Here is a 22,673-nt window from a genome sequence, read left to right on the forward strand (position 1 = left end):
TACTAAAATCCCGAAAAACTACATCCACCACCTTCTCTTCATCCACCTTCTCGTAGAAGAGTATCAAATCAGTTAAACAGGACTTTCACTTTGTGAAACCATGTTGACTCTGCCGGATGAGTGCATTGTAAACTCATAATTTGCATATGTTTTCATTTAAATAATTCAAGTTTGGTAGTCATGTGATTGCCAGTCACTAATATGGGATGATATTTTAACTGAGCTTTTGATAGCTTGAAAATATAAAATCTGAATGCCTTTGGTATGGTTTGTCTGTTACTGACCTGCAGAACTTTTTAACTGCTAAGCATGGAGGTTAAAGTGCTCTTTTTTTGTTAGAGATGAAGTCAGATTTCCTTCAGCTCTTCAGAAGAATGACTGACGCATTTCCATGCAAAGAATTATGAATTGATTTGCATAAATTTGAACTATAAATTTGAACATGCAAAAATTTTAGATGCCAAATAGTTATTTAAAGAAACCAGAAAGCTAAAGTCTCTTCTATTTTTTGAGACTCATTATTAGTATGAAAATCTGTATTATTTTCAGAAGTAAATGTCTGGGTGGTTTGATAATCAGAGCATTGAACAGTGTTATTTCCTTACAAGACACTGGCCTATAATTTTCAAATGTTTAAGCATCAGACAACAAAGCTGTGGTAAAATAGGTCCAATGTGTTTATATAGAAGATCTGGATAGCTCTTCTCCATTAAAAACACATGTACGTTCACCACTTGAGCTTTTTCTCCTTGCTCATTTAGAAACTTAGTGCAAGGCCTGAGTTTCACTTTTCACATCTGTGAGAAATGAAGAATCTTTTATACTGACTACTGGGTTTCCCTGTTGGTACTTTTCTGTTGGTAACTGATCTTAGCTTTGTAATATGGCCTTTTCATTTTTAAATACACAACCTTGAAATAGTGGCTTTTCATTAATCTAAGAGAGGAAATTAGTAATGAAGAATTGGAAGCATGTATGTCTGTCCTGTCTGTACCTCTTCCTTTCATGGAGGTTTTTGTCAGGTAACAGGGAGATGGAGGAGGTTGCACTACTTAGCACTATTAGGGTAATAGTGAACTGGTGCTATTGGGTGATACTCTTTTTATGGAGACAGACCCCTAAGGAAATTCAGGCTTGATCGTTACCTGGGTTGTATAATTCTTCTTCAGTGCTTTCTGTTATCTTGTAAATCAGGATTTTTAAAGAGTTAATTAAATGTTTGTCCTCCTATACATAGATTTGAATTGTTAGGCGTGTCGTACTTTGAAGTCTCCTTTTTAGTGCAGAGAAAAGGAAGTTGTATAGCTTTTTGCAAACCACTTTAATGTTTGAACACTTAGCATAAAATAGATAAAATCTGATTTGTTGTTGTTTTCATTGTTGACCTTTTATGCCTTAAAATTAATTTTTTTTAATATATCTTCTTAAAGGGAGATTACTGATAACAACTTTGTAAAACAACAGTCTCTTTATATTCAGAGCTTTATTTTTACCTTGAAAAATGTTTTTTAAAAGCTGGGATTTAAAGCTATGTGATTCTGAGAGGCGAGGTTACAGTTACGTTGCAAATTACAAATTTTTGGAGATGTTCTCTGGGCTGTTATGAATGAGAGAATAATGCAACTTTTTGTTGTTACTCTTACTTTAATGGTTCATGCTTGGGATAACTTTTCTAGAAAAACTGATTATATCTCCACTTTCATGCAGTCTATTCACTGTAACAAATTTCATTGACATATTTGCAGGGCTGTGACTTATCAGACAATGCTCCAAGTCAGTTTCGAGTGCTTTTTATGAATACAGGTGCCTTAACATTAAAAATTACTAAACGGGTATATTTTCTGTATTAGTACTTTACCAAAAGAATTGAATTCTTTCATGAACTTGATCAGTCTCTGTAAAGAGCATATTTTATAGTATGAAACAATTGTATAGGTCTGTCAGAGCAAAATCAGCCTGTACATAAAAATCTAATGCACTAGTAGACTTTGCATAGGTATTCACTGTCACAGTGCTGAAGAAGGGGATTTAGGCTGTAGTTAAGATTGTATGGAGAAATTGAGCATTATGTGTTCATTGACAGAAATCATGCTGCAGGATACCATTCCTTCAGCAGTCATTGATGTTTACATTTCAATTTTTAGTTTGTTTTGTGAAACTTTACATGGAAGTGACATCTCATATGATACTTTGAAAACATTCATTTACACCTGTATGGAAAAAAAAAAAAACCAACCAACAAACAAAGCTCCCAAACCCTACTGTGTAGTCAAATTGCTAGCATTCTTTAAAGAGTCATTCTTAATTAATCATAGTAAGACATCATATGCAGGTGTCTCTGAAAATAATGCTTTTATTATGAGTACATACTTACTGATAATTCTCTTTTGCTTAAATAAATATCTCCAGGAAATCATTTCAAGACACTGTACAATGCCACTGAGTAAGATTTATAAACATGTTCTCTTTCAGCCACTTTCCTCTTTTAAAAAATTCATTACCCGTTCAGTTTTATTTAGAATGAAGAGCTCTCCCTTGTGTTTAACATAACACATAAAATAAGCTTTTACTGCCTCCTTTCCTGTGCCAGTTAGATTTAGAAAACTTTTTACCACTCCCTAATACATATGTCAATAATATGAGCCTATCAACATCTGTTGAAACAATTTTAGTATATGTGGAAAAGGAAATTAATCAGAGGAACAAATGCTCTTGAAAGGAAGGAAATTCTGTTTAAGAGTTCTGGGGCAGCTTTAATTCAGTTCCATTGTTCCACAGCAGTGTAGGACATGCAGTCCTATTTTGATGTTTATCATCAGTTGCTGCATGGAAGACTCAGACTTGGTGAGCTCTTAACTTGGCAGGTAAACGAAGAGTAAACTCTGAGATACATTGGGGGAAGAATACCGTTGCTTATATATTCTGTCACTGATTATGTAAGCTGATTATGAAAACTCATTTCAGCAAATGTGTGCAACTAGTATCAACATAGATTATTACCAAAACAAAACTATCAATATGACATATATTATGTGATTATTTTTTCATTTTTCATCATTGGGCTTATTTTTTGTGGTATATGTTTTTCCTTGGTTTCTTTAAGCTTTTAGCTTTAAGTCCACAGTACGATGGATACTATTTGAAGGCCTCTCTGCCCTTATTCTTGTTTCAGTAACTGAGAGTGGGGGGGATTCTAATCAGACTTCATAATTCTCAGTTTGCTCACAAAAATAGATATTTATTTTTTTTCTTCCTCTGAAGGAGAACATAAAAAGCAAGTGACTTCAAGGACAGTTCTTATACTGGATTTGCTTTTCACACAGCCCATCATCCAGATACCTCCACTCCTGCACACCCTGCTGCCAGTCTTCATCCACCAGAAGATAAATGGGGTCAGTGACTGCAAAGGGTCAGCTTGAGAGATGGAAGTGTCCAGGACAGAGCTGGTAGATAGGTGCATAGAGGTGGCTTGAACAGTGTGAAAAAAGTTGGTGTAGGGGTGAATGAAGTGTCTTGCTGTATGTGGTAGGAGACAGGCTCATTGAAAGAGTAACAGAAGAAGCAGTTTATCTTACAGCCTGACCCTCCAGATTCTTTTGGCTGCAGATCCAGGAGAGAAAATTTGCGTGTAAACCTTCCCCTCGTGTCACACAGATGCATGGTCCCTAGCATTCAGTACTGATTTTTATTTTTCAAAGTATTACTGTTTTCTAAGTCATAAAAATGGTTTTCATGATCCAAACCAGGACATAGGACTTGTTCCACCATTAAGTATTTGGTTGTTTTTCCTTCGTCTGAGAGCATCTACAAGTTAAAACAATAACAGTCTTTGAGAAATCACTAATCATACAGTAATTTAGGTTGGAAGGTACCTTGAGAGATCATTCAGTCCAATTTTCTACTTACAGCAGGACTAACGTCAGACATGGATCGGGTTGCTGATGGCTTTATCCAGTCTAGTTTTGGAGATCTCCCAGTGACAGAGGTTGTATGTTTTTCCCTGGGCAACACGTTCCAGTGCTTATCTGCTCTCAGGGAGAAACATTTGTGTTCAACTTGAATTCTCCTCATTAGATCATGGGATGATTGCCATTTGTCCTGTCAGTGTGCAGACCTCTACTGCATTTCTCCCTCACTGTCTCTGTATCACACTGAAAAGTCCTTTTTCTACTTAGCTCTTCCTTGAAGAGAAGCCATGTTGTACCTTTTGATCACCTTTCACTCCTCTCTGAAGATATTTTTCAGTTCTATTGTATTTTTATTTTTATTTTTTTTTAGTATAAACTAGTAGTCCATCCTTGATCTAACATAATGCTGTAGACCAGCCTGTCCATAAAGAAACTTTGGGGTTTTGTTCTTTTTAAGTAGTGGTTGCACTCTTATTTTAGTCTCCTTGTTTAACATTGCAGATCCTGTTTAAGGATTTAAATAATATAAATGTGTTGTTCTTATTGGACTGAATTCAAAAGCTGTTGTATGCAAGTTTAAGCTTTTACTCTGTCGCTATAGTGAATTTTGTGAATTAACTATTTAAAGGGGGTTTTCCTTTGTTTTTAGATATTTTATCTTGATTTGTGTGTGCTTACTGTCAGTTTTCATTAGCAGTTACCTGTTGGAGGATTTAGCTAAAGTCTGAAGTCATAATTTTGTGTACCACTGGCATAGGCTGCAAAAAGTATAATTTCTCATGAATGTCTTTTTATACCTTTAAATAATTCAATCTCAGCTCTTCAATTAAAAGGCTAGTCACTGTGGAGATGGGTGTGTACATAAAAATAACGCTGATGGGTTATAAATTCATATAGCACCTTTTACAATGCAGCAGTCCTGATTACCTCCTATAGTGGATTCATATTCTGTCTAGTTTTGAAAATTTTCTGTTTGAAAATGCATTGTTATTCAGTTAGTCTTTCAGTCTGGAGAAGAGAAGGCTGCAGGGAGACCTTAGAGCAGCCTTCTGGTACCTAAAGGGGCTGACAAGTTGGAGAGGGACTTTTTACAATGGCCTGTAGGGACAGGACATGGGGGAATGGCTTTAAACTGAAAGAGGGTAGATTTAGATAGATTAGATATTAGGAAGAAATTCTTTACTGTGGGCTGGTGAGGCACTGGCACAGGTTGCCCAGAGAAGTTGTGGCTGCCCCATCCCTGGAAGTGTTCAAGGCCAGGTTGAATGGCATTTTGAGAAACCTGGTCTAGCGGAAGGTGTCCCTGATGGTGGCAGGGGGTTGGAACTAGATGATCTTTAAGGTTCCTTCCAACCCAAACAATTCTGTGAAACATTCCGTGATTCACAAATCAACTTTTAAAATGTTTTTTTCTGTATATATCGCTGTGTAATTGAAGTTAATATGAGATGCTGCTAATGCTGTTTTAGGACAGCCACCAAGTTATGCAGAGACTATTTTAAAGGCTTAATTACCCCTAGGTATTAGGCTGTACATTCCCCAGATAATGAGTGCCATAAAAATCAGGTATCTTGATATTGCTGCTAGCTCTTATGACTTGAAAGTCAGTTGTGAAAGAGGGTGTAAGAGAGAAATTTTTCTGATTCTGGTATTTCTGTTCCTCACATGTGATGTACTTCAGTGAAGTGCAAAGGGACAGTATTATTTAGAGGAAGTATTATTTAGGGGCCAGAGGAATCATCTGAAAAAAAAAAACCACAACCAAGCCCAACTTGCGACTTTGTGCCTAAGTTTTAGGGGACTACTCACTGATTCCATTCTACCAAGCTGCTTTATCTTCATTTGAAATCATGTGTCCTCATCCTATCATTGTATTTTATATTTTTAGTCCTTATATAGAAACATGGAAACATTTGTTTTAATATTTTGCATTTAGTTCCCCTTTGAGTTAGAAGCATCCTGAGACAACTTTGCTATTTATGGTTTGAGAGTGTTTTACCCTGTGCTTGAGGGGATATAGTTATGGCTTCAGCCCTGCAGACAGGGTCAGTCATCCCAAATCATGTGCTCTTCGGGACCCACTGGTTTTTCCAGTCTTTAGCTTTCAAATTTTCCAGTAGCCACTTTAATTCTTAATGCCAGCAGATTGTTTTGATTTTCATTCAGGTGGAGCTCATCCCTTCTATATAGTTTAATCTTTCCCTTAATTAATGAATCCAAACACCCAGTCCTGTTACTATTTTGGCAGATGCCTTGCTTGCTCTGTAAATTTCTATGAATATTAAAGAACATTTCAAAGACTACATTCATATTGCATACATGCAGTATGTGCTGAGAGAACAGCTGCTCATGGGTCATTAAAAAAAAAAAAAAGGAAAGTACACATTATTTCACTGGTTTTCTACCTGTGTTTCCTTAAAGGCATGAATGATTGCCTTTGCCTCTGAGATTAGTTCATCTCCTTAGCTTCTCTTTTTGCTATTGGTTACTGGATTTAAGGATGGCAGTCTCTGGTTGTCTTTATTTGTTTATTTATTTATTTATAGCTGAGCTGCTACCTCAGTGTTTTTTCCTTTTTTCTTTTACTTTCATGGCTCACTTTATATAAAATAAGTGGATTTTACACTGCTGATTATATATATGGATTGTGCCTCTATCTCCATTTAAATTCTTAAACTGCTTGGGTTTGTCATCTTGGTCAGGTGCTTGGCACTTTAATCCAGTCAGGTTTTTGGTTTTGATTGTTTGCTTTACATGAAAGTTGAATTCCTAAGCTGCATACTGTCCTGTAACTTCAGTACATAGAACCAGGAGCTACAAATATAGTCCCTCCCCACCAGGCTTCGCAATATTACCTTTGGAACTAGCTATTTGATTTTAAAATCTAAGTTGAAAATTAAGGGATTAAAATACTAAACTAATTCGGAGTTATTTGTGAGGCAATTTATAAAAATTAACTAGGTTCTATCAGCTTATTTTTGTCTCTTCAACCAATCACTACCTGACTTTGGAAGCCTAGCTTAGACTTTAGCTATGAATGAACTCTGTAAGCTTTTTCTGAAGTTGTGCCCCAAAGGCCTGCCTTTTTTTATTAAATAATTTCAAGTTCTATTTATAATATCAAATTGAAAAATAGACTATAAGTATTTCAAGAACCAGATTATGTAAGCACACTTATGTCTGTTGCAGTCAAATTCTCTTCTAATTTCCTGCAACATTTCAATTTTGTAGACAATATGTAGGAAAAAGCTGGGCATTCACTAAGGTATATTAGTTGTAGTTCGTCTCTAGAGAGTTTTTCTAACATAATTCTTATGTTCTTTGGTTTCTTATGCCCTGAAATATGTGTCACCTTTTATGACCTTTTCAAATGTTACAATTTTAACTTCAAGCTTTCCATATGATCTTCTAACCCATTTGGTAAGCATCAGGCTTGTTTCTCCTCTTTTGTATCTTGGAATTGGCTTATTCTTCCTCTTTTTTTGCTTATTCTTCAAAACTGAATTTGAACCAAATCACAGAGAAATGTTTCATCCATTTCTGGAAGGATTCTTCTTTCTGATGGTGTTTCTCTGCACTGTTGGTGTTTATTCTTCCTGATTTTTTTTTTTGAGACATACAACTTTAAAGAACTGCTCTCCCCTCACTGCCCCCAAATTAGATAGGTCTTAAACCTGAGATTTTGGAACAATATCTATGAAGACTGTTAGAAGTCAGTACTTAATCTATGGCCTTCCTGTGCACTGTGTATTAACTACATAAAAATAGCTTCTCTGAAACTGATGGTGTTTTCATGTTGGGCTGAAGAATCAAATATTTGTCAAGCAAAACTACCTCTGGTCTTTATTGTATAATTTGGTTTTGGTTTGGGGGTTTTTCTTATTATGACAATGAAGAGTTGTACTGCAGTTTGAAAATATCATTATGTTCTAAAATATCGGTATGGAGAAACATCATCGTGAAGTTCTTGAACAGAGATATGAGAAGTGTCTTAATTACAGAAAAACTTTGGTGGTATTTTTTCTTTCTGCTTATGCTGTTACTGATGAAAATCTCTATATGTGTAAATATACCATCAGTCTTTTTGTTTGAAAAATACTTTAACATACTTTGTTACTATGATTAGCACACAAAGCGTGTTTTCATATCTTTTACTAGCATCATTTTAATACACAGAAATAGAAAACTTTATTTTAGAATGTTTTTCTTTCCTTTCCTCTATCAGCCTTTGTATCAGCCAGTTTCCAAGAGGTTATTTTTGTGACGCTTCTGAAACTGCTCCGAATTGATATTTCTGTGTTGAACTGAGAAGGGAAAGGGTTTGGTTTTTTTTTTTTTTAATGTAGTGAGTTGTATTGACTATAATGAAATCTGTGTGCAACATAGCTATTTCTTTTAGAGATATTAAATACCTAAAGAAAATATTTTAAAAACATAAGTAACATAATTTTCTCTGTGGTTTAGGTCTGTTCTATGTATTGATATACTCCAAACCATGCATTTAGCTTCATCTTGTCTGCTTGGATTTTTTGTTAGGCCCGGCGCAAAGAGGTTTTCATCCAGGAGCGATATGGAAGATTTAATCTGAGTGACCCATTTCTTGCTCTTCAGAGAGACTTTGAGGCGGGTGCTGGTGATAAAGAAAAGAAGCCAATATGCATGAATCCTCTATCCATTTTAGAAGCTGTTATGGCTCACTGCAGGAAAATGCAAGAAAGAATGTCAGCTCAGTTGGCTGCTGCTGAAAACAGACAGAAGAAGGTATCCTGCTACCGACTTTTTCTTTCCCCCCTTTTTTTTTTTCCCCTTTTCCCTACCTTGATTGATTCTTTCATGCCACTTTTAAAATTTGCATCTTTGTCTAACTTGGTTATCATTATGAGTGTTAAAATGTTATCACTTAATTGCCATATATAGTGAGGTGCTGATTTTGTGGTGACATTTTATGTGCACACCTCCTTCGTTCCGTGAATTGAGCTCTACTTATGGAATAAATGAAATATAACTGTTACAAGTTGATGCAGTATGTAAGTGGATAGCTCAGCATGAGCTGAGAAAGCATCATCATAATATATTTTTAAACCAACACCACTGAAACCTAGAGGAGCTACTGTTATTTTTATTCTAACCCAAATAGCATAAAATAAGTTATTTGCATTTTATATATGGTGGCTCTGTTTCATTAATCAGTAACACTAAATTATAACTCTAAAAACATCCTTTTTGGCATATTCAGAACATTTGCTATAAAGAGAAAATTATTTGGGGTATTTTGAGGGATTTCTAGAAATGTTTGACAAAGCTGGATGACCTAATGTAAGGAAAAAAAAAAAAGGTTAAGCCTAGACAAATGTGACCTAAATGCAGAGCCAGCTATACTTCCTTCATCCAAGAACAATTCCTCCTTCTCCAAATATGTGATTCTTCTATCATTGCCTCTTTTTGCCTCACTGTCTCAGTCTTACCCTCAGTAATGAAGTCTGTGTACAGCTATGTTTATTTTCTCTTGGTATTACCAGACTTTAAACAGGCTTAGACTGGACTTTTATTCCTGGGGACTTTTCTGTGAATATAGTGACCTTAAAAATATTCTTTGAATAAAATTTTTATTTGATCTTAAAAAGCAAGTCATAACAATCTGCCAGAATGTAGAAAAATGAAAGAGGTGCACAAATGACTGTCAGTCACAGGCTTACCATATACGAAACACCTAATCCCCAGATGTCATCTGCTTTGTGTTAAGTCTCCATCCTCTTCCATCTCTTTGAATGCTTTTCCTGGTGCTGTTATCAAAATTAATTTTGAAGTTTCCTGGGAACTCAAAATCAGATAATCAAAATGACAGTTCTTGCTTTGTCAGGTGTTTGCAAAGAAGTTGTATTGTGATGCATGCTGAAAGACAGACAGATATGTTGGTTGTAGGAGGCCCATTGATGTGATTTAGTCTAAACCTTGTGCTCAAAGCAGATTATTACCAGCAGTACATCTGGTCGTCTGTGAATTTGTCTTGCTGAGTCCTGAAAAGCCCCAGGAATGGCAATACTGCAGCCTTTTCTGCACTACTATCCTTGTGAAGAACATTTTTCCAAGACTGGGCCTCTTAAAGGGCGATTTTTCATGTTAACCTTTTGTTATGAGGCCCCACCTGCCACTACCAAGAAGAACTTGACTCTGTCATCATTGTAAGGGCTGTTTAAAAGGAGCGGTATGTTGCTATTATATCATCCCTTGGTCTTTTTTCACTAAACAAGCCAAGCTCCCTCAACCTTTTCTCACAAGGCATGCACTCTGTCTCTACCTTTGAAGGGCCTTTGCTGGTTAGTTCTTTGTGGGACACTCTAATTTTTCTCAGTATCCTTTTCTACCCCTTTTCAAACCCTTCTTGGATGCATTTCCAGATGTTTACATTACTGATATGATTCAGTGTATATAGTACAGTTTGCAAAAATCAGGCCATAGTTAGTTTATAAACTCATAAATAATTACAGCTAGTTCCAAATCTGTTATCTAAAGGGAAAAAAAATGCAGTGTAAATATTCGGAGGTTTTTCCTATTCAAGATGATGCCGCCAAAACAGCTGGTGGGGAGAGAGACATAGGAGACAACGTAAAATGAGAACCTGATGCTGTTCTTGTCAATTTGAAGTGAAATAGAGGACATATATATATTAGGGATTCTTTATATATAATGCTTACAAATAAAGTAATATAATAGTATGGTAAGCTGATTTCATCCTAGTTATATGCTAAAGTCTGCTTGTAATTAGTTGAAAGTAATACAATTTCAGAACAGTTAATTTATAGAGCCAGTCCCTTGTCCAAAAGCAAAATGGAGGAATAATAAAGTACAGAAAAGTCTTGTTAAAAAACATGTTCAGTATAACCTTATTGCATTTCCAAGCTTTAAAAACTGCATATATTTCCCATGATTTTTGTATCTGTTTTAACAAAAAAGAAACTGTTGGATACTCCACTGCTACTGTTAGTTCCTCCACTGGCTTTGAAATGCTTGTGAAGCATACAAATACTGTTGGATGCTTTGAAAAAAACACATGCTTGAGAAAAAATATGATCTTTCTGCATGTGGAGAACTGTGAATGGGACCATTCCTAAATGCAGTGTCATCATAATAGCTTGTTAATTTAATTTGCAGCTGTGCTGTCTTTAACATAACTGAAGAGGTGTTGTTGCTGATATTGTTTAACAATGTTTAATAATGCCATACTTTATTTTTTTATGTTTAACACTGTTTTTAAGAAAGAGTGGACTTGGTTTTGTGAAATGCATTGTACAGAGTGTATTGGTTAACCTGGGATGAAGCTCTAAAACCGCAGTGGAGCCCCTCCACTGCTAAACAGGCTTTGAGTTATTGGAAGCCAAGATGACATTTGTAATGTAGGTACAGTTTCCCACAGTGATTTCTTCCTCTTAATTTACTGTTTCTTATGGTAATGGTATGATTTCAGGAAGAAATTTTACTATTCCTGTAATATACATCACATCAGTATTGCCATCACCCGTTTATGCTTTTCTGATTCTTCTGAAGAAAATGGAAGAGAAAATTACAGTCAGGTAACATGATTAGAAATGTTGGGAGATTGAGACAGGCATTCATCTACAAGTGTAAATTCATGCAGGATTTATTGTTTGTTCTCTGTATGTCATTTCCCTTCCCTTCCTTCTTAAGTGTTTTCTTAGTGAGTTTGCTAAGTGTCTTAAGTGAATTCTATATGGTAATGTGGGAAAAAAAATCACCGGAGACAATGAGCTATAGCAAGTGGGATTTATTTCTATTACAGCTGCAGACTCTCCATCTTGTACTCATCTCTTGATGGTATGAGTTTCAACTCTCTGTTATAACTTGACAGTAACAAAATTGTTATTTAAAATGGTATTTATATTAGCTTTAGTTTAAATGCAGTTTACTTAAAAATGAATTGTAGACACATCTGCGGTGCTGTGGAAAAAAAGTTTCCAGAGCTAAGAAATTTCATCTCTGATTGGGGAGGACAGGGAATAGTGCACTATAGTAACAGGCTTCTGAAAACCTATTATATTCTAATGCCTGGCTAGTTTGTTTTCCCTGTGTGTCTGTCTGTTTGTTTCATCTAGCAACCAAGACAATATTTTAATCTTTGACTGAGAGAGGAGATACTCCGTAGCTATTACCAGTCCCTGAGGCCATCTTGTTTCCCACATTACAGTTTACAGTAAATATATTCACGACGCTGCATGGTCTTAAACTCTGAAATTAGTATCATTTTAGCATGACACTATAATCTGAATCTATAATCTATGACTTTTCCTGCATCTATTGAAGTGAAACATTTATTCCAAGTAAGATCTTTAGTGCGCTATTTGCCACAGCTTTTCTTAGATTATTTTTTTGAGCATTGTAAAGTATCTTGTATTGTAGAAGCATGAAACAGTTTCCTGTTGCAGTAAAAATTAACCTTTCATGTTTGTGAGCACTTGATTTTTATTTTTTTTTTTCCATAGATATCTGAAAGTATTCTTACAGAAAAAAGTGCCCACTTAGGAAATGGGCTGTATTGGTACAATTCTGAATTGTGTTTTTGTGTTGATCTGTACATAAATATGAAGCAGAACTGACAAGGCTAAACCAATTAAAAAAGTACAGGGGAAGGAATGCTCAGCCGTTCCTTGGGGGTTGATTGGTTTGTTTGTTTGTTTTTATCAGTCATTCAGATAGCCATATAGGAGGCTACTGCGTCATTGTGTGAAGGAAGAAGCAGGAAGAAAGGAATCAATTTTTCGTTTGTTTTTTTGACTTGTGTAAAAGTTTGCTTGGGAAAATACAAAGCAATTTGAGTTGTGTTATTGCTAGTAGGTATTCTATAAAATGGTGCATTAGTGTATTTTTCCAGTGCTTTTCTAGAACAGGGTCTTTGAATAAAAGCATGATTAGCGGGCAAAATGAATTAGAGGTGATGAATTTATGAATGAGGAGAAAAAACAGTCTGATCTATTATCTGCACAGTGTAGGTAGTTTTTTGATTCTAACTTATAGTTTATACAACACTGCTGTCAGTGAGACCTACCACTATTAGTAAGTAAAGGAAGATATTTGTGCCTGTGCCAAAAAGTTGGTCTGAGAAATGAATGTTTTATTTATAAATGTTAAAACAAGATATGACACCTATTATGGGCATGACGAACTGTGTATTTCAACCCTAATCTCCTTCAGTGTGAAGAAGACCTAAAACCCAAGCCTTTCATTTCTGGGCTCAAAGTTTATTTACAAAGCTCATCGCTTGCTTGTGTCTGGTTCCTTTACCGAGAAGGCGGCTTTCTGTGATATCTTATGGCTAATTTCTGGAGAACAGGTAGCTTCTTACTTAGGAATCACAAGAATTTAATCACTTTGGGGGATGTCTGTGTTGTCAGCAGAGGAAAGTAGATGGGTTTACTTGGTTTCTGAATTGTCCTTCAGAGATGCCTGTCTCTTCTTTTTTGCTTGTGTAAGATTATAGGCACTTGTGTTAGATATCACAAATCACTTTCCTGAGTGGACAGCTTCATTTTAGGTCCTTTCCAGCTCTAATGATACTGTGATTTTGTGATATTCTCAAAAGGTTAAAATATCAATGTCAAGTTAGTACTAGGTTATATTGAAAGTCTCCATCTGGTTAATGAGAATTTTTCTTTATGCTTTCTTACAGTTGGAAATGGAAAAATCTCAGTTACAGAATCTTGAGCTGGAGCACAAAAAGCTATCAGCTCGTCTTGAAGAAGAACGTGGAAAGAATAAGCACATAGTACTAATGCTAGTGAAGGAGTGTAAGCAGTTATCTGGGCGAATTGTAGAGGAAGCCCAGAAACTGGAAGAATTGATGTCAAAATTTGAAGAGGAAAAGAAAAAGGCTACTGAATTGGAGGAGTCTCTTGTGGCTGAGAAACAAAGGAGCACACAAATGGAAGCTCAAATGGAAAAGCAGCTGTCCGAGTTTGACACAGAGAGAGAGCAGTTGCGTGCCAAACTTCATAGAGAGGAAACGCACACCAGTGACCTCAGAGAAGAGAGAGATAAAATGATCAAAATGATTGAGCAATTAAAAAAGGAGAATGAAAGTAAAGCTAATCCTTCTCTTAAAAATAAAGATAATAATAAAGATAGGAGTCTTGTTTCTGTTTCTGTTGAAACAGAAGAGACAAGTTCAAGAACTGTTGCCTGCCAAACAGATACTGTAGTGACGGACAGTAGCACAGAAAATGTTAAGAAGATGCCTTTGACTGTATCTGTAAAGCCTTCTACAGTGAACCCACTAGTGTCTGGCAATACTAAAATGAATGTGTGCACCAATGCAGCATTGGTGAAGCCAGTCATTGATAGGCAATCTTCATCTAGTGAACTCATCCCTCCCACAACTCCTGTTCTCACACAAAATCAAAACAGAATTGAGGAAAATGGACCAAGTACGGGCTCATCACCTGATATACCAAGTAGCACTTCCCCTTTTTCAAATAGTACTTCCCTTTGCACCCCTGCAGCACCAACTGCTGCAGCTCAGAATTCCTCATCTATGCACAGTTTGCATTCACCATCTGCCAGCACTACTGGGCATCCAGGCCTAAACCCACGAATCCAAGCAGCTAGATTTAGATTTCAAGCGAATGCAAATGATCCAGACCAAAATGGAAACACAACCCAAAGCCCTCCCTCAAGGGACGTATCCCCTACTAGTCGTGACAACCTAGTTGCCAAACAGGTAGCTCGGAATACCGTTACCCAAGTCCTTTCGAGATTTACAAGCCCTCAGAGCGGCACTCTGTTGCGGTCAGGGATATCACATTCAATGGAAGTTGCCACTTACCCCCCAGTAGGTAGAACAAGTGTAAAGACTCCCACTGTATCAAGAATTGACAGAGGAAATCCTCCACCAATTCCTCCTAAGAAACCAGGGCTTTCACAAACTCCTTCTCCACCACACCCACAGCTTAAAGTTTTAACGGATAGTAGTCGTTCCCCAAATACAAGTGCAAAAACTGACAACAAAACCGTGACCTCACCTCTTTCAAGTTCACCACAAGGAATCAGGGTAATAAATGAGGAAATTATTTCTAAGTCCTCACCTCAGCTGCCACCAAAACCTGCTATAGATTTATCTGTGGCACCTGCAGGCTGTGCCATACCAGCCATAGCCTCATCTCAGGTGGGTGCCTGGCCTTCCCACTTCCCTGGAGTGAACCAACCTGCATGTTCAGAAAATTCCTTTGTCATTCCCACCACCATTGCCTGTAGCTCCTCCATAAACCCTGTTAGTGCTTCATCCTGTAGACCATGTGATTCAGACAGCCTCCTGGTAACAGCATCAGGTAAAGGGATTGATATGCTACAAACTGTCTCCCTCTAAAAGAATGTGTCGGTTTTCCTATACATCACTTATTTGCTTTATTTATCTTTTTATACCTTTCTCTTTTTTTACTTTCTAAAAACTGAAATTTTCATTTATATTTTTTCTACATTCCACGGGTATGGGAATTCGTTTGCTGATTTATTAATGTTACAAATTAGTTTGCTTCCTCGAGGTTACAAATTGAAAGCTTGCTTTGTTTAAAGGTAGAGGACTAATGTTTCAAGGAAATGAAAGGGTGCAGTTTATGGTATATTAAAGAAACTTCTTTGGGTTTTTTTGTTGTTGTTTTTGTTTGTTTTTTTGTGAATGCTGTTACTTTGGACTTCAGAATGCTTTCTCAGTCTGAAAGAATGTTTTGAAAATTACCTTTGCTGGTGATCTTCCATGGAATATTTGTTTCAGTGCTTTGTGAATCTTTTAGAGAACAGGGAATAGCTGGGTCTGCTGTATTCTCCTATGGCATTAGATGGCTGCACATTAAGGTATAATATTGCCTGCATAACAACACAGTTTCAAATATGTCAATACTTACAGAATATGTTTAATTTTTAACTCTATTTTTCTATACTACTACTGGTTTTAGTTGTAGGCTTTGTTAATACTTGCGTGTGGCATCTCACAGGTTTAGACTTCAACAGATAGCAGCAATGGGTTGCTCTTGGAGAGTTAAAATCTAAACATTACATTAATAGCCTAAGCCTGGAGTCAGTGTATGTATCTGCTGTTCATTTTGAACTGCGGTGGGCATTTGTGTGCCTAATGTGCTGCCAACTTCAGGGTATCTTGTTGATGGCAGTTAAATGAACAAAGGCAGCCTTCATCTACCTTTCAGTTAATTGTAGATCTCCTGTAAATCTTTTTGTCAATGTATTTCCCTGCTGGGATCAATAGCAATAGACCATTAGGTAGAAGCCCCTCTTTAGCTTGACTTTCACTGCGGTGAGGAAGACAGACACACAGTTATGGAACACTTTAGACCTTCATTAGCATTGAAGAATGGTCTCAAACTTTCAACAGTTATTCTCAGTTCAGCTACAGTACTTCAGTCCCTCATAACTTCAAGCCCTGTATCATCATCTGTAGGGTATAAAACCCCTGCCCAGCTAGTCTGCTCCCATCAACCAACCACTTTCTGTTGGTAGCTGCACCACTGTCTGATAAGGCAGTTGAACCCACTCACCAGTCTTGGGGAAGCTGTTCCAAAAGCAGTGTGTGGCAAACTTGTATCTGTATATATAGGAGATTCCAGGGTTTACATTATTAAGGAATTTTTGTTCCCATTCTGCTTTATTGAAGACTTTCTCCATGTTTCTGGAGTAACCCAGTCATGTTTTTAACATTTGGCTGTGGCACCACGCTGTCAGTATCCTCTCTCCTTTCTGAACAATGCCATAAAATATGAGCTCAGAATCTTCTATTTGTCTGCTACTTCTCAGAGTTAATAACTGTGGGATTTGATGGCTGCCTCTTAGTTTGCTGGTTTTCATATGGGTATCCTGAATCTTCATCTTAAATTCTTATTCCTAGCTGAGTCTGATTGCCATGCCAGATAGATCATTGGTCTCCCAGTATTCCAGATATTCTCCAAACCTCATTAGGCTCCATAATGGAAATAAGATTTCATTTAAAAAATAATCAAAGATTTTATTAACACATACCATTATTGGCAAAATCAGCTTCAAAGTGAATAGTTTTTGTAGACAAGAGGCTGCCTTCCACAACTCCTATCAGCATGAATTTGGTTGTATATTTCAGTTAGTCTTATATTAACTAGATGATGTTTGGTAACCATGTAAGACAGTTTTTAATTATTCTTTTTTAAAAAGTAAATATTCTTAAAAGCTAGATTACCACAACTTGATTTCATAACTCCATGTATTATTACTGCTTTAGTTTGTACTTTGAAGTGTAAACTTTTTTTCTTAGGAGAACAATCAGCCTTTTAAGTAGGACTCCTCCACCAAATAGTCAATTTGTGTTTCTTGTGAAATTTGTGACTCTTCTCAGAAGCAATTCTCGAAGATAGGATTTTTTTGTAAAAAACTGGTAGTTTGGAGTTTTTTTTTTGTGGGGTTTGGTTTTTTTTGTTTTTTTTTTTTTTTTGGCTGGTTTAGTTTGTTTTTTTGTTTTTTGCTTTTTAATTGTGCTGTTTTATGAGCTCAGATTGCCTTTGTTCATTTACACTCCATTGACTTGTTTTGGAGAGGGATAGAAACATTTGGGTTCGTTTAATCCCCTTATAATCCTTGCTCTGAACATTTGACACTATTTGTATTTTGTAAGTGACACTGCTTTTTGTTAATTTTTGCAATTACAAATGGGAAGCATATCCCATAATCTGAAGTCTGCGCAGAAAAATTGCTTAAACCCTAGTTAGTGGTCTGCCGTTTTATTCTATTAATATAGAGATGTTATCTTCTCCTGTACTGAATACAAGCAGGCTTACAGGACTTTTATAACCTTATCTGCAATATTCAGGTAAATATTCAGGAGCTCCTTTGTCTTTGCCCAAACTAATACTTATATTTTATTGCACTTATTCTCCAATCCAATTTTATTTATGTTCTTTCAAGAGAACTTAATCTATTTTGTCCAAGAGTTCTGGCAGACTGCAGAACTAAATAAACTTTGAGCAACAGAAGTTATGAAAATATGGGAAGACATTTCCTTCAAAATTTCATGCTGAGAAAAGAAAAAAAAATAGATTTTATAAATATGGAAATAGACTTTGTCTTAGAAGAGATAACCCAAACTTAATAACACTATTTTCATTAAGATAATGTGGTCAGTAATGCCTGAATTCATGTTGCTTATTCACCTTCTTTTTCAGTTTCTTTCTTGAGTTTTCTTGAGGTGAACATCTAACAATCTACGAGTACTACTGAAACCTCCTTCCCATATCTGCATTTTCGTGCCCTATAGGCACAGTTAGTTTTATTAATGTTCTGGTTGATTTTAATTTGTTTTATTTGCCCTTTTTTTCCCAAAAAATGTTTAGAATTTCTATTTTACTTCCAGTTAAAGCAGAGCATGGTGAAATCTTATTCATATTTTATTGTCTAATAAGTAGTGAGCTTCAATTGGAATTTGTTAATATTTTTAAACAGTGCAGAGCAAATCTAACATTTTAAAAAAGCCTTGAAAGAATCCTTTTTTTTTTTTATATTTTTTGTTTGTCAACAAGCTCATGTTTGTTTCTTCTTACCATGGACTCAGAATTGATGATAGTCTAATCACTGAAGTATACTATATATTCATTTTAAAACATTTCCTAGTTATCTCGGATTGCTTTAAGAACATATCTAAGCCTGATGTTCAGTAAGGGAGTGTCTTGGCTCTAGAAAGAGCAACTATTCAGAGCAAACTTAAAATCAGAGTACCAATTCTTTCAGATACATGTTCTGCTAAATTAACGTAACGATACCTTCTTTTAGAGACAAGGAATTGTGCTGCATGTTGCTCTTTTCATCCCTGGTAGGAAAAGACACCAGCTTTTGCCATTAATGTTGAACAGACTGCGCATAGAGAAATTACAATGAACATTTATGGCCTGATTCAAAATCTGCAACAGTGTTTTCATTAACTTCAGCAGCCTTTGAACTGGTGCCAGAATGCTTCTGTTCTGTTTGGATTTCTACATTTCAATGGCTGTGAGACTTCAAAATGAAAATGAATGTAGGCAGTTGGATTTTCATACCCTTGGGATTTCTGCTTTCACTTTCTTCTTGGTTTTGCGCTTTCTATGTCACTCTTCAGTGAAATATGTTTTTAATTTTGCTCATTTCTGTATGATTGATTTATTCTTTCTATACAATTGGCTTCGAAGATAAAAGCAGGGGCTGAGGGGACTGATCAAGGCTCTGAAATTAACCATCTCACATTCTGAAGCTGATGCCAGAAGCTGTTTTTGTCTATACCTCTGCCCTTCATCACTGCATGCCCTACAAGCTTTCACAGATGCTTCACATTTCCTAACTTTTTGCATCTATAATGGTGTACCTTATTTATTAGTATTTTCTAACACTGCTGTATTTTGTTGGATGAATTCAGCTTTATTATATTGCTTTACATTGGTAATAGAAGCTAAAGTTGTGTTTATGTTACTACCTGGGTTTTGTATCTTTTTTTTTCAGCAGGTTTTCATTTAATGATAAGCTAGTATCATTAATTTCATCACTGAAATTGCAACAATGTATTCTTCATTTCAAGGAGTTGAAATGAAAGTTAAGATACCACATATGGCACCAAAAGAAATCCTTTTATTTTGGCATCTCTGTTAATGATAATTTTATTAGGAAGAAACAAAACAAAACCAAAAAACCCCCAACCCACCAGCAACAAACTTGCACCATTTTCAATAAGGAAGGGAACCCAGAAGTTGTATTTGTATTACAAAGTGAGCTTGGCAAAGTGTCATGCATAAAGCATAAAGTCAGTCTCCTCAAATTCCTCCAAATACTTATCTAACATGGACAAAGAATGTTAGCAATCTGGAGTGCCACCTAAGCAATGTCCACTATCAGTTAACTACCAAGGCAAGACAGTAAATCTAGTTAAGTACCATTTAAAAACATCAATAAATATAGATAGATAGATGGATAGATAGCAACAGCTGCAGCACAGTTAGTTTCAAAGAACAACAAAAGGTTGGAAAAATAAAACCTCTTTTATAATGGAAAGAATGAACAAAAGTTATTCTTAAGATCTTTGGGGATTTAGTAAAACATAAGTGTGTTTATTGCAAGTGGAAATAATATGGGGGGTTTGTCACTTAAAGGATGCACTTTGTATATAGCTTTTTTAAAAAGAAAAAACTTCAGAAAAACATCAAAATACTCTGATTAAAAATATTGGAAAAACAAATATTAGAGCATTAATAGTCAGAAGATGGTTTCAGAATTAAAGTTATATAAAAATGGATGGAGTTAACTTTACAGTTTATTTTCAGGTAACTTCATAGCTGTACTGATGACTTCTTATAGTCAATATCAAATAAATAAATAAGTTGAATAATAAGCTAGCATGGTGAAAATACTGCAAATGTTTCCTTTACATACTAAGCTAATAAACTGAAGTTGAAATGACAAATTTAGCTTGCTTTAGAAACAAATATTAAAATACTCCAATAGTTTATTTTTCTATTGTTTTGAACTTGGATCAAACTATATGTTCTTCATTGAGGCTGCTCAGATGATGGATTCTTGTGTAAGTTTGGACCTTAATTAAAATTTGTCCAGATCTTGTAGGTTCCCAAATCTGTCTGTTGTTTCTATAGAATTATATTGGGAACTTCCATATTTAATTTTGGTTTTCCAAAACATGCAGCAGATGATCCCAGCATGATAGAGCCACTGCCATATGTTTTTTCTGATTCTGGTTGTTGGAGGTTGTGTAGCATTTGATTAGCTTGATGGAGCTGGAGGTAATGCCTGGCAGCTCCTCCTCAATCTTGGGTGTTGCAGAACCATGGTAAAAGCTGCTTAAACTTGCTTTGTATTGTTAGATTTCAGCCTCGTATAATAGTGGCCACAGAATACAAAATTACTTATTCAAGAGAGAAACATAATATGGATTTTCTACAGGTAATAGTGAAACTAAGAAAAATAAAATCTTTCTACTACTATCTCTTGCAGTCCTTGATCAAGGAAGAATGCACAAAATTTTCTATGCCTTATGCAGCAAACTCCATATTCTTAACAAGCTCCCTACTAAAGCTGATAAGTAATGAACAGAACATTTAACCAAGATAACTCCTAAGCTTTCAAAGCTTGGAATTGAATATTATTCTTTAATGGGGTGACTTGAAAGCTTTCACTCATAAATTTTATATAACCTGTTGTTCATTCACACTGGACCATTTTATAATACATAGTTTAAGTACTGCTGAGTAAAAGGAACATTAAGGCACAGTTCAATAATAAATATATTTATTTCTGTATTATTTGTGTAAATGATGTCTGCATTTTTTTTCAAACTTATTGAAAGTTGCTTACAATTACTGAGGGCTCTCTGTGCAGTTTATCTGTATAACTGCAGGTGAGATATAAATACTGAGGTTTTCACTGAGACTGTAAAGGAGGATGAAGTTTCATATGAAAATAAGTATTTTGTTTTGGAATCCTTTCTTTAGATACTTTAAAAAACCTTCCCAGCATATCAGCAATTAAATTAAAATTTGTGTAAAACTTCTGTAGTTTCTGAATTTTAATAATATAAAATTTTTTGAGACATCCAGCTACTACTGCAGTTCATAACAAGTTTCACATTAACCTTGTGTAATGAAATCCTGTTCATTTGCATTAACAACTGTCAAGCCTGTACATAGTTTTTATTCTTCAGGATACCTTCTAATGTATAGACAAAGCATCATCACAAAACTTGTGCTAAACTAACAAATCCTGTCATTTTGAAGATCCTTTTTAATTTTTAAAAGAACACAGAAAATGCAGGGCTTTATTGATGTCTTCCATCTAACTTCTGTTGCTTTAACTCACAGGCTGGTCTTCCTCCCTAACCCCTTTGTTAACAAGTGGTGGTCCTGTCCCCCTGGGTGGCAGGCCCACCCTTCTTCACCAAGCTGCTGCCCAGGGAAATGTCACTTTATTATCAATGCTGCTTAATGAAGAAGGACTGGACATTAATTACTCTTGTGAAGATGGCTATTCTGCCTTGTATTCTGCTGCTACGAATGGACATACAGGTAAGCGATACAAAGTTTTGTTATGGCATTTATGTGAAATAGTGAAAGCTTATTTCATAAGTTTTTAATAATAAATTAGGTCAAATGAGTGTTTGTTTTAAAAATGTGAAATTGAAATTGAGATATATAAGATTATATGACAAAAAATCATGACACATATATAAACAATGCTTCCGGAGGCAGAATTTTGTAACACAGAAAGCATTATTGCTAGCGGTAACATTCTGCAGGCTAATTCTCCACTCCCTTCCTATGAAAAGCCACCAGATATCATCACCCCATGTTCTGTATCAAACTAAAGATCTTTTAGATTTCTACAGAGAATAAGCAGGAAAGAGTAGGTCATCACCAGGGTTTGGATCTTCTGCAGCAGTAGTGAAAATGATGGAAGAGGGTTTCAGAGTAGTGTGTTAGCTGGGAAATAAAATTAACTGTCTTATTTTTGAAATAGATTAAACAGTCTTAGTTTGTTCTCTCAGCTCTACTGAGATAACATTTTTCTTTTCCCACTACCCCAGTCCTTCATCTTGATGAGGTAGGATCTTTGAACCTTTCAACAGTCAATCTTCATATTTTATGAATATATTTATGAAATGAGGCAAATATGTTAGTAACAGATACGAATTTCATGGATACAAACGCCAAGCGATAATTTTAGACTCATAAGGCTCTTGAACAGCAACTTTTT

General features: G+C 35.7%; 1 protein-coding gene across 6 annotated transcripts in view; it reads left to right on the forward strand.

Annotated features, from left to right (window-relative positions):
- CTTNBP2 (cortactin binding protein 2) overlaps positions 1-22,673 on the forward strand; it is a 107,482-nt gene that overhangs the window by 44,197 nt on the left and 40,612 nt on the right. For all 6 annotated transcript variants that reach the window (XR_003990560.1, XM_030479509.1, XM_030479508.1 and 3 more), the window contains exons 3-5: positions 8,445-8,669; positions 13,591-15,244; positions 21,782-21,985. Coding sequence is in view for 5 of the 6 variants with exons in the window: in XM_030479509.1 (XP_030335369.1) it covers positions 8,445-8,669; positions 13,591-15,244; positions 21,782-21,985 (2,083 nt within the window). In the remaining variant the exon portion in view is untranslated. The remainder of the gene's footprint in view (positions 1-8,444; positions 8,670-13,590; positions 15,245-21,781; positions 21,986-22,673) is intronic.

Source organism: Strigops habroptila, chromosome 3 (genome assembly GCF_004027225.2).
Source record: "Strigops habroptila isolate Jane chromosome 3, bStrHab1.2.pri, whole genome shotgun sequence".
NCBI classification, from domain to species: Eukaryota; Metazoa; Chordata; class Aves; order Psittaciformes; family Psittacidae; genus Strigops; species Strigops habroptila.